General features: G+C 42.0%; 1 protein-coding gene and 1 long non-coding RNA gene across 2 annotated transcripts in view; one reads left to right on the top strand and one right to left on the bottom strand.

Moving 5' to 3' along the window:
• LOC113938203 lies at positions 1 to 16,540 on the bottom strand. Its single transcript, XR_003524851.1, has 3 exons — positions 15,915 to 16,540; positions 7,124 to 7,201; positions 1 to 123 (listed from the first exon to the last, which is right to left on the bottom strand). It is a non-coding gene; the product is annotated as an uncharacterized LOC113938203 (long non-coding RNA).
• LOC113938202 (interleukin 18 receptor accessory protein) overlaps positions 7,153 to 18,620 on the top strand; it is a 25,691-nt gene continuing 14,223 nt past the window's right edge. The window contains exons 1-4 of the mRNA XM_027623480.1: positions 7,153 to 7,343; positions 9,822 to 10,122; positions 10,219 to 10,408; positions 18,338 to 18,488. Coding sequence (XP_027479281.1) covers positions 7,274 to 7,343; positions 9,822 to 10,122; positions 10,219 to 10,408; positions 18,338 to 18,488 — 712 coding nt within the window. The 5' untranslated portion in view covers positions 7,153 to 7,273. The remainder of the gene's footprint in view (positions 7,344 to 9,821; positions 10,123 to 10,218; positions 10,409 to 18,337; positions 18,489 to 18,620) is intronic.

The following is an 18,620-nucleotide window of genomic DNA, read 5'->3' on the forward strand; positions in this document are numbered from 1 at the left end:
CTCTGGCTAGGAAGAGATATATAGTAGAACTCTGAAAATGGATATTTTCACATGTTCTTCAGATACAAAAGCTGGCAGTTGCTGAAATAAGGACTCAAAGTTCTTTCTTCTTTTTTTTATGTCCTAAGAACAGGAAATAAATGTAAGAATTATTTTTGCTAGATTTCCTAACCAGAAAATATAAGTTGAGAAAAGAGCTTAAATAATTTTCAAAGTGATTTTAGAAATTCCTTTTAATGAAAATTTTTAAGTTTTTTTTTTAAAGAGTTTATTTAATTACTTGATAGAGAGAGAGCACAAGCAGGGAGAGCGGCAGGCAGAGGGAGAGGGAGAAGCAGGCTCCCCACTGAGCAGGAATCCCGATGTGGGGCTTGATCCCAGGACCCTGGGATCATGACCTGAGCCGAAGGCAGACACTTAACCAACTGAGCCACCCAGGCGCCCCTCATGAAATTTTTTAATAACAGTTGTGCTATCTAAGAAAATTTATATCTCCCTATCTATACAGTCTTCACTTTATAAAAACATGATAGTTATCAAAAAACCAACGTATAGTGATTTGAGCATTTTGTGGATGTTGGCTAAGAGTAGAGAGACTCTAGATGTTTGCCAAATTCTAATGTTCATCTTGATGTGACCATAAGATCAAGTGATTGAGAGCAGTCACTACACACTGGATTTTCTGTAATTCTCAGATAATGGGGTATAAACCTAACATGGACCATGTGAAAATCATAACAATATTAGTTGAATTAAACAGTCACTATTACAGTAGACCAAATCTCTATGTGCACCTGTGTTCTCTGTGTAGTCACTGCTGATCCTGAGGGCAATTATAAAGTAGTTTTTTTCTTAAGATTTTATTTATTTATTTGAGAGAGAGAGAGAGAGAGAGCATGAGCAGGGTGGTGGGAGGGGCAGAGGGAGAAGCAGACTCCCCGATGAGCAGGAAGCCCAACTCTGGGCTCAATCCCAGGAGCCGGAATCATGACCTGAGCTAAAGGTAGATGCTTAACTGACTGAGTCACCCAGGTGCCCCTAAAGCAGTTTGTCTTTGACAGTAAGATTTCCATTCCTAAAGCTCTGTTGACACCTGCCTTCTCCAGCATTTTCCTCTCTTTTGCCTTATCCCATCAAAAACTTTGGTCAGCAAAAATTTTGGTTCACTCTTAACCAAAGAGAGTTGAAGGTCTAGCTTTGACCAGTGGAGGCAGGGAATCATCAACCTCTGACAAAAGAATTGTGGCTTTCAAAAATCAGGTATGAAAATGTTTTGGAGAGACCCTTCAAGTACTTGAAGTTGCCCTGTTGGGCTCTTATCTCCTTCTGTGAGGGGGTAACATGTGGTGATGGGAAAATCAGAGGTTGGAGGCCCTCTACATCTGGACATGAATTCTTTTTATACTTACCAGATGCGTGATTATCATTAATAGTGGGGTCCACTATTTCAAGCAATGTGAGCTTTGGTTGCCCATTAGTACAATAAGAAAGATAATCATCTTCCCATGTGTGACCAGAAAATAAATGAGAGCAGTGCACTATGTTCAGTGACACCAGCCCATTGTTTTAACTTCCCTCAACAGAGACTCTACAGACTGTTTTGGATTAAGTTGCCCTTGCTCAATAAACCATATACTCTGCATCTTGTGTGATTCCTTATGATTCTGAAAGCGTTTTGGTAATGGTAGAATGCGAGTCATCACCTAGACATTAAATAGTCCTAAAAAGGTAGATGTTGACAAACAAGTCACACAGTGTGTTATCCCACTTAAACGGAGTTTCCAGAATAGGCTTGTCCTTGTGTTGTTCAGTTGCCAACAGTGCTGACAATAGCTGTTATAACTCAGCATGGACCCACCTCTCCAGGGTCTATTCTTGTTCCTGAATGGGGTTCCCAAGGATGTTTCCTGGATCATAGTGATTGCTCTGACCCTTGTTTATACTGTAGATGCCAACATTCTCCTCAGGAATCTGATTTAATGTGATTTGGAGAGCCCTGAATTCTGCATTTTTAATCAGTGTTCCAGGTGACTACTGTAATCAAGAAAATTTGAGAAACAATGTCCCAGAGACAGAGATATAGTCTGGAAACAGCTCCAGGCAGCCTGAGGTCATAAGCCAGCAGGTGAGTACATCATAGAGAGAGCTTCTGGTGGCTCAGGGTTGGGTTGGAAATTCCGGAGGTCTGGAGGCTGCTGGGTATGGTAACCAATTGGCTATAGGCTCGGACATTCAAACATGGGATCACAAAATGTTAGAGCTGAGATGATCTTAGCAATCATGTTCTCACGGTTCCCAAGCCAAGGAGCTTTAAAAAAAAAAATACACATTTCCTAGTTTAAGCCCCAGAACTTCAGATTCCCTAGCTCTGAGGTGAAGGAACTACTGATACAGCCCAAATAATTCATTTTGCAGATAAGAAAACTGAAGTACAGAGAGAGGTTAAGTGTCTTAACTGGAGTCACACAACAAGTGAATGGTCAAACCTAGATTGATATGCATTTGTCCTGACTCCTCCTGAAGTGTTTTGCATTTATCTGGACAATAGAACTGATTGTGACTCATACATAAAGCTTTGTCCTGGGATTTGCAGCTAAGATTTCTGACACAAGATCCCTGCTCTTAAGGAGCTCCCAGTCTAGTGGGAGAACACAGCATACAAGATAACAATGATACTGCGGTGTGGGTCAACCATGAACAAGGAGTTACTGAGGCCCTCTTGTTAGCCTGGCACTATTCCTGGAGAGAGCATGCAGGCTGGAAAAGACAGACCCAGCTCCTACTGTCGTGGAATTTCAATTCTTGTAGGGGCATAAGTTTTTAAAACAACATATTTTGAGATCATAATGTGAGCTAAGACACAGTCATATAAGATAACTAACAAGATGGTTGCTGGCTGGTGCAGTAGTGAGGAGGGAGGGATGGGCTTCATTATATCAATGCAAGGTCTCTCTGGAGAAGAAATGCAATATAAGACACAAGAGAGCCGAATCAAAGCCCACGGTGTTTTGCAAATGGTGGCTGGAATGGATTTTTTTAAAAGACTTATTTCTTTATTTTAGAGAGAGGGAGACAGAGAGAGTGAGAGGGCGTGCATGAGTGGGCAGGGGGATGGGCAGAGGAAGAGGGAGAGACAGAATCCTCAAACTCCCCATTGAAGCACGGGGCCCAACGTGGGACTCGATCCCAGGACCCTGAGATAATGATCTGAGCCGAAGGCAGATGCTCAACCGACTGAGCCACCCAGGGGCCCCCTAGGAATGGGTTCTTTATCTCATGTGCGGAGCAGCTGATAAAGTCTGCAGCATGGAAATGGCACGCTCAGGTTTGCTTTTTAGGAAGATGCTTCTAGAGGTTGGAGATGGGAGTTTATTCTTTGAGGGAAAGGAAAGAAAGGTGAAGGGGAGAACACATCTCAAAAGGCAGTTGCTGATCCTGCCTTGTTCCTCAACCATAGTCCTTGTAAGAAGAGCCACCCATTGTCACCAATGGGGATACACAGTGCAGTGACTCTAGTCCCCGTGCCCGGCTCTCTTCAAGGTGCTCCACCATCTCATCAAGCCTCTCCTCCCCTGAGCGTGCTCTCCTCTCAACAGGTCAGCCGCCACTACTCTGGTTCCCACCTGGGTAAACTGGTCTGGATAGACCTTCCCACCCTGCATGGCTCTGCAGCTTCCTGTCCAAGCCTGATCTCTCCGTGGTTTTAGGGATTCTACCTCTTCCTACTTCCTCACTCTCACTTGTACTTGACCTGCCAACCTGCTTACTCATTCCCCTCACAGCTGAATGGTGTCTAAGCTCTGCCTTTGTCAACAAATTCTCAAACTCCGGCTTCCCTGCACAGTGTAGCCGGTGGACTACAGGGCTTGTCCCCACCCCTCACATTCCTTCCGCTACTTCCTTTTCTTGTGCTGCTCCCTGTCAGCTCACCCCCGGCCCCCCGCACAAGCTGATCTGATCTATTGGAGCCAAACCTACAGGACACTTCTCAGTCTTTTTCATGCCAACCCTATAGCTTCTGATGCTGACATCCCATCTTGCCTCCAGACTTTCTCTGTGCTTAGTATCAGGATGGTCTCCGTGTTCTGTTTCTTTTCTTCCTTTTGGGTTTATTCTTTTTCATTTCAGCCTTGGCCCTGACCCAACCTCTCCGGTCTGGTATTCTTCAAGGAAATCTGTCTGCCTTCTCCTTGCAGCTTACAGATGCTCCTGGCTTGAACTCTTCTCCATGCCGCTGACCCCCAGAAGCCTTTCTGAGTCACCCGGCTTTCTTTGCAGTGCTCCAACTGGGGCCCCAAAGACACCTCAAGTTCAATTCTTCTGTTAGAGAAACACTACTTGGGGGCCTGGGTGGCTCAGTCATTAAGCATCTGCCTTCAGCTCAGGTCATGATCCCAGGGTCCTGGGATCAAGCCCTGCATCGAGCTCCCTGCTCGGCGGGGAGCCTACTTCTCCCTCTGCTTGCCGCCCCCCTGCTTGGGCTCTCTCTCGCTCTCTCTCTGGCAAATAAATAAATAAAATCTTTTAAAACATTTTTTTTAAATTAAGAAAAACATTACTTATTAATAAAAAATTATAGATATTAAAATTTCTCCTTCCTGCATCTGAAGATGTTAGAGATATGGTGTATGTGTGTGTGTGTGTGTGTGTGTGTGTGTGTGTGTGTGTTGGAAACTGGTCGGAAATGAAGAATTTTATAAGACGAGGAAATCCCAGTATGTATTTATAAGAAAAAAATGGAGATTCCTGGAAAGAAAGATTCTGGGAAGGTTGGCAGTGGAGGCAGGGGGTCACAGGAAGGGCCAGGGAAGGCAGGGAGGGTGGAAAGAAAGATTCTGGGAAGGTTGGCAGCAGAGGCAGGGGGTCACAGGAAGGGCCAGGGAAGGCAGGGAGGGTGAGGAGAGGAACTTGCTTGGCTGGTTAGATGTAGAAAGAGAGGGAGATTGATTTTGTCAGCTTCCTAAAGAACATGGGTATTGTGGGAAGGTTTTTAAAGGGCCAAGTGACATTTCATGTAACTTTTCTTCCTTTTTTCCCCTTTTCTTTCCTTCTCTTTTTCCATTTCTTTCTTTTCTTTCTTCCTTCCTTTCTTTCTTTCTTTCTTTCTTTTTTTCTTTCTTTCTTTCTTTCTTTCTTTCTTTCTTTCTTTCTTTCTTTCTTTCTTTCTTTCTTTCTTTCTTTCTTTCTTTTTACTTTCTTTCTTTCTTCTTTCTTTTCTCTCTCTTACCTTCCTTCCTTTACTTCCTTCCCTCTTTATTTTTTCTTTTCTTTTCTGTCATCCCTTGTATTTGTTTCTGTCTTGCATCCTCCTGTAATTGCTTATTTCCATGTTTGTGTTGACAAAGACTCTCTTCCTGACCAAATTTTAGTCAGGCTTCTCTGAACCCTCTTCTCTACTAGGCCTCAAACCCCTCTTCAGTCGAATGTCTGGTCTTACCAGTCTTAGCAAAGAGTCCTGCTAAGTCATCCTCCTACCCTCAATATCTAAGTCCTTGACTCACCTTGAGCACGAACTCTGTTAGGTCAGTTTAGTAAGAATCCCTCTACTTTGACGTTTCGTTAGTAACTTTCCAGCCCCTGAACCCCCTCAACTTGCTCCTTGGTTATATCCTCCCCTGTTCTTATTGTCTTCTGAGTTGAGCTTGATTTCTCTCCCCTATTGCCACAGTCTTGAATAAGAGTCTTTCTTACTATTTCAATCAGTGTCAGAATAATTTTTTATTTCACAAAGTTCTTCACATTGTGACAGATGCTTGAGGACAGGGACCATACTGTTTATTTTGTCTCACCCTCCCCTAACTTTAAAGAGCCTGAGACAGCATGGGAGTGTTTTAGGGGGAATTTTTAGGCAAAGCTCAGGGGTAAATCTTCTTATTCCCATAACCCCAAGAGTAACACACAGAGTAATATAGAGTACTTTTTATGTTAGTGATAATAGTTCAGGACTCTAGAAGGACAGATGAAACGGTCATATAACAAAATTACTTTTATTTTCTGTTCAAGACAACATTAATCAATAACCAAATATTACACACTATTCTGGATTTTCCAAATTCATATGTTGAAATTCTAACCTTTAAAGATGATACCACTAATGATGGTATTAGGAGGTGGGGTCTTTGGAAGTTGTTTAGGTAATAACGGTAGAGCCTTCATGAATAGGATTAGTGTTTTTATAAAAGAGACTCCAGAGAGATCTGTAGCGACTTTTACCACATGAGGACACAATGAAAAGGCACCATGCACTAGATAGAGGGCCTTCAGCAGAATACAACCATGCTGGTGACTTGATCTTGGACTTCCCAACCTCCAGAACTGTGAACAATAAATTTCCGTTGTGCATAAACCACCCACCATGTGGTATTCTGGTATACCAGCCCAAATGGACTAAGACACCCACGCAGTATCCTTATCGCTCATTTCTTACAAATGATTTGAAAATTCCAATGGCCACCCTATCAATAAGGGAGACAAAAGTGCCACGAACACAGGCAAGATTTTCATTCTTTCTCTCCAGGTGATCTTGCTCCCTCACCTTTTCTATTTCAGAGGATTGTTTTGTCCCCCATCCCCAGCCCCCCTTCACTTTAAAGAGCTTAAGACAGGATTGGAGTGTTTTAGGGCAGATTTTTAGATAAAGTTCCTTATTCCTACAACCAACCCCAAGGGTGATACACAGAGTAATACAGTAGTATTGCTATCCAGTGACAACTTTTCCTTTCAATAATAAAGTAAATAAAACAGACATTCTCAAATTTTGTACATATGAAATATAGCATAGGCTTCCGGAACTGTGGCGATCCTGACATTTTTAATCAACTCGGGTCACCTTTTCAGGAAAAGTTTCATTTAACTCTCTCCAAATCACTCATGGAAATATACATGCTAGGTGATAACATCAAGAGAAAAAAAAAAAGAAGAAAAAGAATTCCTTGAAGAAATGGCACCAAAAGAACACACGGTATAGTGCAGAGGTCCAAGTGGTTACCGTGAGCTTGAGACACTCTCCCTCCTTTAGATGTAGAGGAAATGACACATGCAGAGACTGCCATATACCACTGTGGGCATGGGAAGTCGCATTTGGGTAGGACCCGCCCCTTTCAAGGTTTCCTGTGTGACTTACATTTTGATCACTGGTTCTAATTTCTTCATTTCTCATTTCTTGACTTCCAGAAATGAAGATGATTCTCAGGGAGGAGCTCTGAAACACAACATACCACAGCCTGTCAACAGAGCAAGTTCACTGAAGTGATGACAGGACCCAGGGAGAACGATGCTTTATTTGAGCTGGATATTTCTTTGGCTTGTCACAGGAGAGAGAATTAAAGGAATGACTATTTCAGGTAGGGTTTTGGCTTTTCATGTTAACACTGTGAGTCTTGTGGTCAAAGTTTGAAGTGACAGGTAATCTGGTATATCAGCAGCTTGACCTATTAATACAGAGCATTTCCTTCTTACTGTTGAGATGGGTGCAGGAAGAGAGAAATTACTGGGGTGAACAGCTTTCTGCTGAAACCAAGCATCAATGAGGAGCCCAGTTATGGTAGCTGGGTGTTCAGTGGGAGCTGCTAAAGAGGAATGAGGCTCAAGTCCCCTGGGAGCGAGTTAAAACATGACCTTCTAAATGGAAGCAGTGAAGAAGACAGACAAGGGAGCTTAATTCCTCATTAAATCATGTGCTCTTTGTCAACATAAGTTAGAGTTTGATCTTTTTTTCCTCCAGTTTTGTTGAGATGTAAGTGACAGACAGCACGGCACAAATTTAAGATACACAGCAAAATGGTTTGACTTATATGTAGAGTGAAATGATTACCACAGTGAGCTTAGTTAATATCCATTATCTCATATAGCTACCCCAAAAAAAGGACAAAAAAAAGAAGCTTCCTCATTTTTGAGTTGTGATGAGAACTCTTAGAACCCATTTTCTTAACAACATTCAGATCTATCATACAGTAAGTCGTGTTAACTACAGTCACTGTGTTCTCCAGTACCTTCCCAGTACTTCTGTATCTTATAACCGGAAATTTGTACCTTTTGACTACCTTATCCAATTTCCCCACTCCCCACCCAGCCTCAGGTAACCTCAAATCTGAGCTCTTTTTTTTTTTTCTATTATTTGTTTTATTTTTTCATGGTTGGACACTGAAAATAATATTAGATAATTTTATTTGTTCAGTTTCTTTTCTTTCTTTTTTTTAAAAAAGATTTTCTTTATTTATTTTTATTTGAGAGAGAGAGCATGAGAGGGGAGAGGGTCAGAGGGAGAAGCAGACTCCCCGCTGAGCAGGGAGCCCAATGCGGGACTCGATCCCGGGACTCCAGGATCATGACCTGAGCCGAAGGCAGTCGCTTAACCATCTGAGCCACCCAGCCTCCCCTTTTCTTTCTTTCTTTTTTTTTTTTAGTGTTACTAAATTTCACTTTTTCTTTCTTTCTTTTCCTTTTTCTTTCTTTCTTTCTTTCTTTCTTTCTTTCTTTCTTTCTTTCTTTCTTCCTTTCTTTCTTTCTTTTCTTTCTTTCTTTCTTTCTTCTTTCTTTCTTTCTTTCTTTCTTTCTTTCTTTCTTTCTTTCTTTCTTTCTTTCTTTTCTTTCTTTCTTTCTTTCTTCTTTCTTTCTTTATTTTTATTATGTTTATAAGTTTGTTATTTGTTTTTTTGTTTTTTTTGAGACTCCATGTATAAGTGACATCATATGGTATTTGTCTCTCTGTCTGACATTTCACTTAGCATAATGCCCTCAAGTTCCATCCATGTTGTTGCAAATGGCAGGATTTCCTCCTTTTTTACGGCTGAATAATATTTGTGTGTGTGTGTGTGTGTGTGTGTGTGTGCAACTTCTTTATTCATTCATCTGTTGATGAACACTTAGGTGTTCACCAAATAAGGTTTCCATATCTTGACTATTGTGAATAATGCTGGTGTGAACATAGGGGTGCAGAATATCTCTTTGACATAGTGTTTTCATTTCCTTTAGGTATATTCCCAGAAATGAAATTTCTGTATCATATGGTAGTTCTATTTTTAATTTATTTGAGGAGCCTCCATACTGTTTTCCATAATGGATATACCAATTTATAATCCCAACAGTGCCTAAGGGTTCCCTTTTCCCCACCCCCTTACCAACACTTCTTATCTCTTGTCTTTTGTTGATAAGTCATCCTACCAGGTGTGAGGTGATATTTCAGTATGGTTTTAATTTGCAGTCCCCTAATGATTAGTGTTGTTGAGCACCTTTTCACGTACCTGTGTTTCAATTATATATGTTCTTTGGAAAATGCTTATTCAGATTCATTGCCCATATTTAAGTGGCTTATTTGGGGGATTTTGTTTGTTTGTTTGTTCTTGTTTATTTGTTGATTTTGCTTTTGAGTTGTATGTATTCTTTATGTATTTTGGATGTTAATCAGATATATTTTATTAGATACATGGTTTGAAAATACTTTTTCCCATTCTGTAGATCATCTTTACATTTCTTTTGCTGTGCAGAAGCTTTTTAGTTTGATGTAGTTCTACTTGTTTATTTTTTTAAAGATTTTATTTATTTATTTGAGAGAGAGAGATATATCATGGGCGGGGGTGGAGGGGTGGAGGGACAAGCAGACTCTCTGCTGAGCGGGGAGCCCGATGTGGGGCTCGATCCCAGGACCCTGCGATCATGACCTGAGCCAAAGGCAGACGCTTAACCGACTGAGCCACCCAGGCACCCAACACTTTTTTATTTGGTTGCTTGTGCGTTAGATGTCATGTCCAAAAACTCATTGCCAAGGGAGAGTTTCATCTTCTAATGCATCTCTCTGTTGCTTTGTTCCTTGTGGTTTTCAGATTGCTTCACCAAGAAACTGCTTTGGGAATATTCTTCAACGAATGAGCAGTTTGTCTTATTTTGTGGCTTAACAGAGTCGTGCCACAGAAGTCAACTCTCACCAGCCCAAGGCTCTGAAAACTTGCCCTACAGTGGTCATAAGGACTTACCTGATGTCCAGTGGTACTTACAACCTCAAAATGGAGATCCATTACGGGAAATAACTAACAACTCTGCTCACATCATCCAGAAGAGCACCCTACACTTTTTGACGACAGGAATACATAACGCTGGGTCATATATCTGTAGACCCAGGATTAGGTATGTCCCAAATGCATTCTTATATGAAAACATTCCCAAATCCTATATCACCTGGATATAACATCTGTGTTCACAAGACCTTGTTAACTCTCCTAGGAGCCCTCGGGATGAGGCCTGTTGTGTCAAGACCATCTTAGAAGTTAAGCCTAAGACAAATCTATCCTGTATACCAAATAACTCTGTATCACATGAGCAATACCTTCTTCTTGGTAGCACTGACTATATTCATTGCCCTAGCTTCAACTGCCAAAGTGATGCACAGAGTCCAAATGTGACCTGGTACCAGGTAAGAATGACTTCTCCAAAACTGATGTGATAACATCCCTATAGGTGCTTTATAGAAATGTGGGTTTGAGAATCTGAGGCCTAGAGCTTCGCAAGTACTGACCTTGTGCCTATAAAGAAGACCTGACCTGCTAAAGTCGTCTTTCTCCCAGGGAGCCACAGAGTGTGATATTGCAAGTAGGAGAACCATCTTTTTGATCAGTGCTAGCAAAATTTCTGAAAGTTAAGTGCATTACGTATGAAGTAAGACATAAACTTACGAACATCCGCTAATGCAGAAGACCAGCTGAGTTCATTTCTATTGTCTTTGGAAAGCAATGGGCACTATTAGGGGGAAGGGAGACACCAACATATGAGGCCTGGAGGGTTTCTGAGCAAAATAAGAGACTGGAATGCTTTCCAAAGAGAGCACATCTGGGAGGACATTTATGGCAAACATCGGTGGCCCAGGCGACAGGTATCTTGCACAGATGAGAGGGGGGCGGGGGGCGGGAAGTCAGTAAAGAGGAAAGGGGGTGGGGGCAAGGAAGAGGCAAATTTCCTAATGATTTTGAGTTATGAACCACATATGAGTAAGCTTCATAACAAAAACACTTCACATTGCTATGGCGTCTTACAGTTTTCCAAAGTGCTAACAGATACATAAATGCCATAAGCATCTCCTTCAACATAGCCCCATGGTAGTTGACCTCTGGGCGGTGGAAACAAAATAGAACTTAAATTGCCTCCTACACTTGTAATACTTGTTGGAAGTCCAATACTTTGCCGTAAAAAGCCACGTAAAACGTTCAATTCGACTTCAAACCATGTTTGTTAATATAAAAATATCATTTTAAATTGCCACTGATCAGTCACACAAGTGGCCCATATTTATCTGGTGGCTCTACACACTCCAAGACTCAGCAATCAGAGAGCCGTGGTGGTACAAGCACTGCGGTGTGAGAAGCCATTTCCTCACTTGATTCCCCTGACACTTGGTGACAAAGGGTAGACAGGCATTATCGTGTCTGCTATAGAAATAAGTATACAGAGAGAACAAGTGATGAGATGTGCTGTAGGTCTCACATTTGTATTTTAAAGTGACACTGAAAAAATGCTGGCCTCAATAAAATCCTAACTTAAGAAACACATTAATTTCATAACCTCTAAAATGAGGTTAGCCAGAAGAGCCCATGATTCTGTTCATTATTTTCAGTTCCCTCTTTTTTATTACAGATTTTACTTATTTATTTGACAGAGAGAGAGAGAGAGAGAGAGAGAGGGTACAAACGGGGGCAAGGGCAGAGGGAGTGGGAGAGTCAGACTCCCCGCTAAGCAGGGAGCCCCACACAGGACTCGATCTCAGGACCCTGGGATCATGACCTGAGCCCAAGGCAAACGCTTAACTGACTGAGCCACCCAGGCTTCCTTATTTTCAGTTTTCTTAAGAACAAAAGTTCCCTTGGTTCAAAAGTATTTGTGGTCTGGGATGACAGATATCCTGCTATGTCAATGTAGGCTGTTCTTAGGCCAGTAAGGCAGGCTTGCCCCCAGCCATTTCAGATCAAAATGCATTTAAATTTTCAATGATTATATCCCTGAAATGAAGGCTATTTTCAGGCTCAGGTAAACAGAAGCCACACAATAGTTGTCAGCTTTCTTCATATATATTACTCTTGTAAACTAAACCCTGACAGTGTATGACATTCACAGAAGGAGGCTCTGGGGTCTTGACTGCAAAGGTCAGGCTGTTTTTAGTGGTGAATAAGCATGGGTCCTAAAGGCAGGCAAACAATGGCTCTTGTTAAAATTGCACTTTTGGGGCGCATGGGTGGCTCAGTTGTTAAGCGTCTGCCTTCAGCTCAGGTCATGATCCCAGGGTCCTGGGATAGAGCCCCGCATCGGGCTCCCTGCTCCGTGGGAGGTCTGCTTCTCCCTCTCCCACTCCCCCTGCTTGTGTTCCCTCTCTTGCTGTGTCTCTCTCTGTCAAATAAATAAACTATTAAAAAATAAATAAATAAAATAAAATTTCTAGGGGCGCCTGGGTGGCTCAGTCAGTTAAGCATCTGCCTTCAGCTCAGGTCATGATCCAAGGGTCCTGGGATCGAGCCCTGAATCTGGCTCCCTGCTCAGCCGGGGGGAGTCTGCCTCTCCCTTTCCCTCTTCCCTCCCCCATCTCACGCTCTTTCTCGCTCACTCTCTCTCAAATAAATAAATATTAAAAAACGAAATAAAATTGTACTTTCTGACACAGATTTGAATAGGTTATCGTTCAAGTTATGTTTCCCAATTGCATGCATGTGTGCAGTAACCTGAAAAGTCACAGCCCTCACGGAAGGAGTGTATCACTAGAAGTTGTGACATTAGGCCGCAAATAATACACAGTGCTCCTTTCCTTCCTCCAGTACTCAGGTGGTGGGTGGGTCACACCTAAGCCATCTCAGAATAGACAGCAGAGGCTAACACTGGCTGAGCAGATGAAAGCATGGTGTTATTGAATTCAGATGAAACTCCTGACCAGGGACGCATCTGCCAGATGTATAGAATGTCCCACTGAAATAAATCCAGGGGCGCAAGGCCCTGGGGGCTTTTGGAAGATTTTTAATAGACACGTCAAAATATTTAGGCTTGGAGATTCTTTTTTATTTATTATTTTTTAAATTTTATTGTTATGTTAGTCACCATACATTTCATGATTAGTTTTTGATGTAGCGTTCCATGATTCATTGTTATTCGTTGTATAACATCCAGTGCTCCATGCAGAGGCTTGGAGATTCTTAATTGAAATATTAAATGGCCAAGAAGTCAGAATTAAAGTGAATTATCTGTTCTTTACTCAAAGAATATTTTCTCCATATCTTGCCAATTTCTTAAAAATATAATAAAGAAATAGCCTACACAGACTTCCTCTTAAATAAATGAGAATTACATTTAATGAGAGGGTATTTTACATTCTCTTGCTAAGCAAATCTTTGATATGGGCAAAATTAGAACAGGGCAGCAGGAGAGGTCCTTCCACAATGGCATTGAGACACAGGTATCAGTGACACTGCTATGACTTCTTGTCAGTTAGATTTGTGCCCCAAGCAACCTTTCCACTGGTGGCTTACGACAATCTCACGCATATGCCACACTCACTGACCACGATGCTGACGTGGCTGGTGCATCTCCTCTGAGCCCTGCGTTCCATGGAATGTACGCACTCAAACCTGCTGCTTCTCCTTCTCATTTCTTTTTGGCCTACTTTTCTCACAGTCACTAGTACTGCCTAGCATTCTGTAAGCCTAGTGATCCAGAGACCTGGTGAGTTGGTGAGACTGGCTCGACCAAAGATCAATGTGGTTCCAAGTACAGAAGAAGTAAAGATCACTTCAATTTGATTTCTGAAAAGTATTCTCAAGGTCGGTACATTGGCCCATTCGGTTGTTCTCACTGAGCAATTTCAGAGTGCTCACAATCCTGCACAACTTCCTAACGTCTGTGCAATGCTATAACCCACATGTTGCCTAACCAATAGTGAAAACAGACAAACTATTTTCTTCCTTGTTCTGAGCAGTATATCAGTGCGGTCTATGATTGCATTAGCTTTGGGGCGGCTCCATTATGTGGTTGTTCATTCTTAGTTGGCAGGTAAGGGCCTTTTTTTGTTTGTTTTTGTTTGTTTGTTTTCACAAGAACAGTGATCAAGCCAATTCAGTTTTTGCTAATGGAGTAGAATTTGTAACCCACGTTCATGATTTTACATTTATTCTAATTAAATTCTGATTTGTTGGTTTCAGCTCATCATTCTACATATCAAGAGGTTGGAATTGATTTTGAAATCCACCATATTAAGCCATGACTCCCAGACTTGTGTGACTTGAGGATGAGATGCAGGCATGATAGGTCTTAGCAAAAATACTGAACAGCTTGGCATTCAACTGCCAGTCAACTCAGCTATTGACTCTAGCATGATCCCATGATCCCTTAATCCACAACGTGGGGAGTATTACTGCTCAATTAACTTGAAAAGGGCACCCAAATGGTGACCCATTCAGCCCAGGTATATCTATTTTACTTAACAAAGACCTCATCAACATGTTTTCCCAATGACTCACTACAGTGAAGACAGAACATCTACTGTATTCCTGTATTCTCTGAGCCTCTTGTCTATTCATTTTATCATACATTTTCTTTTTTAAGGGCTCATAAGTCATCTGTCCAATAATCCATTCAAGACTTTGGCTAGAGATGAACATCTAGCTCATCGGTCTATATTTTTCATAATGTACCCTTTTCCACTTAAAAGATAAATACGAGTGCAAAATTTATGTGTAAGTAGAATGTGGTCGGTTGATGATTAGGGCAAGAGACAGAAGCTGCAGAAAAAGGCAGAGGGGCGACAGAAAACAGAAGGACAAGGGTCACATTCTGTGAATGGTGAGTGGCTCAACATAGTGGGAGCAGAGAGTTCCTGAGCGACTTTAGGGTTAGGGCTGAAAACAAAGGCTGTAAGTTGGTTATGTGGTATGGTTATTGGAGGTCCCTATTGGTGTGATTGAACTTTACAAGTGTGAATCCTGATCCAGGGAACTAGCTGTGGGAACAGAAAGGAGTTGATGGAGGCTAGTGATATCTTCAAGGAATAAAATACAAGATGAAATACTTTGGGGGACATAAAAGAGATGACTCCTGTTTTGGGTCTTTCTGGCTCAAATATGTTCACAACATTTAGCAAGTTGAGAAAGTAAAAGTGAATTCAATGAGGGATGAAAAGAGCTCACATACACAGATCTGGACATAATGTGTCATTAAAACAGACATGGAAATGTCAAGTCCCTCAGGGAGGGCAGGGCTCGAGATGTCCATGCTGGGAGTCCTCCCAGACTAGGTAACAAAAGCCCTGGTAGGAGCTCCACTGTGTCTTGGCCGGTACTATTAGAACTTGATGACAATAGCGGGTAGTATTTCAATAACTGCTCCTCCTAGAATACATTTTCTTTGTTCTTCTTGCTGCACACATTCCTTTAAAAGTCCCGTTTTAGTGTCTTCCTCTTTTCTGCATGTCTCTGTTCTGTCTAGGACTTACTGATACTATTCGTACAGGTTCACATTGAGATGTTCCTCTTTCCATATTTTGTTCAAGACTGTTTCACAGCTGAGCGAAACAGCCCCATTAGCACCTCTTTTTCCTCCTGAAATCATTTGCGATCATCTTACCAGAATGGGTTTCCCATCATTCTTGACACAAGTGGCCTCTCCCTTCTCTCTTTTCTTTGATGTTTCCTTTTAGTTCCATCTCATTAAGTCTTAAGAATACATATGAAGTCATACCTTTTTTACTTTTATTTAAGATTTTATTTATTTGAGAGAGAGAGAGAGAGAGCACACGAGCAGGGGCAGGGGGAGGGGCTGAGGGAGAGGGAGAAGCAGACTCCCTGCTGAGCAGGGGGCCTGACTTGAGACTCGATCCCAGAACCCTGAGGTCATGACCTGAGCCGAAGGCAGATGCTTGACCAACTGAGCCACCCAGGCGCCCCCACACTTACGTTTTTATGAAAAAAATCAAATCCACTTTGTTTTGACCCATCCCCACTGTGGCTCAACTGAGGTCTCAGTCACGACTCTCCGTCCTCTCCCCGTTACTCTCTTGGGTGATTCACGACACACTTCTGCTTCAGTTTCTGCCCTTTGTATGTCATTATTGTATTCTCTAGAGTTTTATCTCTGAATTTTACCCCATCCTCTGACTCTTCTTTTGAAGGGTCCTTGACCCTTGAGATCAGCTGGTTGATATTTAACATTGTCTGCCCCACTTGTTTGCTTTCTTCTACTTCCTGCCTGTGGCTGCCCTTCTCTGACCTGCTCTGACCCTCCCCTTAGGCTCCTTGCCAACCTACTGGAAGTCCCTTCTTGGGCCACAGGAACCACACCAGAGACTTGGAGTAGGGGAATCCTTGCTCCTGTGAGTTAGCATGGGAAGTAGAAGGGAAATTCCTCAATGAGAACATGAAGCTCAAGAGTCAGAAAAATTCATGTTGACCCTCGGTCCTCTCAGTTGCTAGCTCTGTGATACAGGGCAACACATGAGTTCCAAAACCTCAGTTTTCTTGTAGAGTCTGTGCAATCCAATTCAGAGAATCCTTTGAGTGAATCATATGGGATAATACATGAGAAAGAATTTTATAATCTGTATAGGTAAGAAATACTTATTATTTTGTTGTTTTTGTTGCCTATCTCTTTGTTTTTGACTGCTGTGGTGAGAGATACACTGAGGGCTATTTGTTGGAGATTGGAAGGCCATGTGCCACATGGAAATTGGGGGCTACAGAATTACTGGTACAGTGGAACTCAACCACTCAACTGATATTTATCGAGCCCTTACTATGTCCCAGCCCCTAGTGATACAAAGGTGATTACATGACTCTTAGGCTTCAGAACCTTTCAAGTATGCATACTTTATTCACCCATCATTTACAAAGAGCCTACTCTTGCTGGCTTGCTTGCCATATACTAGAGACACAAAGACCAAGTCCATCTACGCAGATCAGCCTCTTCACCGTGGCCTTATTTCCTATATCCATGCTCCATTTCAGATGTTTCCAGGATGGCATTTACCTTCAATGGAGTGATTCCTACACATTACTCAAGGCTCTGATTAGCCTGGAAGGAGCATCCCTGCTTCCTGTGAACCGAGCCAAGGCTGCCCAAATGCATCAGACTCTGGCTTACTGCTCGGGGCCTGCCTTCTTAGACTGAGCACTCTCTCAGTCTCAGAAGGCATTCATGACTCCATATCCTCTGATGGGAGGGATCTATGTTTATTCCTGCCTTTGTGTCTAGGAGCAGCTATGTGTCTTGGCACAATGGCTGTCTCAACAACGACATAGAAAGAGGTAACTGTATACATAAATTACGATCAGAGGGCTCTGGGTAATCGTGGAGGTCTGGGAGCATGCAGGGACCGGTTCTGCTGGGAGAGTGCCTGGTCACTCCCTCTGTGAGAGTTACCTCTTGAGTTGGAGTTAAAGACTGAGCTGCAGCCTACCCGGTGGTGGGGAAAGTGGTGGGAGAGATGTACGGACACATGAATAGAGAAAGAACATGGTTATTTAGGGAATGGCAAGGGGGTGGAGAAGCAGTAGCAGGAAATGAGAGCAGGAAGGAATGGTAAGTTCAGCCATGGGAGAACTTTAGACCTTAGCATCCATGATAGATATGCTAAATAAGGGAGAGAAGTGCTCATTATTGCATTTTAGTTTCCACTTGAGTTTGGGTCCACCATGAGTTCATTGTTTCTCACTCATTAGTCGTTCTTTGTCATATCTATGTACACCTGTTTAGTTATTTACTTAATATTTTTTAAAGATTTTATTTATTTCTTTATTTGACAGAGAGAGAACACAAGCAGGGGGAGTGGGAGAGGGAGAAGCAGGCTTCCCGCCGAGCAGGGAGCCCGATGCGGGGCTCGATCCCAGGACCCTGGGATCATGACCTGAGCCGAAGGCTGACACTTAATGACTGAGCCACCCAGGTGCCCCTTACTTAATACTTTTAATTTAAATTTCACCTTTTTTGAATTGAATTTATTTAGATAAAAAACTTTATATTAAACCCATTACACACACAAAAAACCTATGCCAATGTCCATAAATATAAATATACATGGTTTTAAAAAAATTCATTGAGATATCAGCTCCTTAAAGCACTATGAGTTTTCTAGAATAGTCTCAGAGGCCTGAGTCATGCTTTGGGAAATACTAGGCTAAACAACTCTTTGTGGATCAGTCAGATTTGGTGCCTCTATGCCCTCACGAACAAATGAGAATCTTACAAATACAATTTCTGGACAGAAGCTCTTCATAGCTTGGGTGATGCTCTCATTTGTGAAGTTTTTCTGTTGTTATGACTAGTAGTAGTAACGATTCTCTGGTTAAAGAAGGTTATTTATTTTTCTTGTCCCTTGGATTAGAATGGAAAGCTACTCCTTAAAGAAAAGAGCAACTCAATCCTAGTGGATGAAGTTTACGAAGAACAGGACGGCATGTACGTATGTGATTACACTGAGTCGGATAACACAAGTGAGTGGACAGTCAGAGCTGTTGTTCAAGTGACAACCATTGGTAAGTGAGATTTTCATTTCTAGATCTGGTATTTGAAGCCCCGTTACCCAATTAAAGTTACCTTCCTTTGGCTTAGTCATGGCTTCCTTTTTGGAAAAAAAAAAAAAAAGATAATCATACACTGGTAGTCAT

Source organism: Zalophus californianus, chromosome 8, assembly GCF_009762305.2.
Source record: "Zalophus californianus isolate mZalCal1 chromosome 8, mZalCal1.pri.v2, whole genome shotgun sequence".
Taxonomy (NCBI): Eukaryota; Metazoa; Chordata; class Mammalia; order Carnivora; family Otariidae; genus Zalophus; species Zalophus californianus.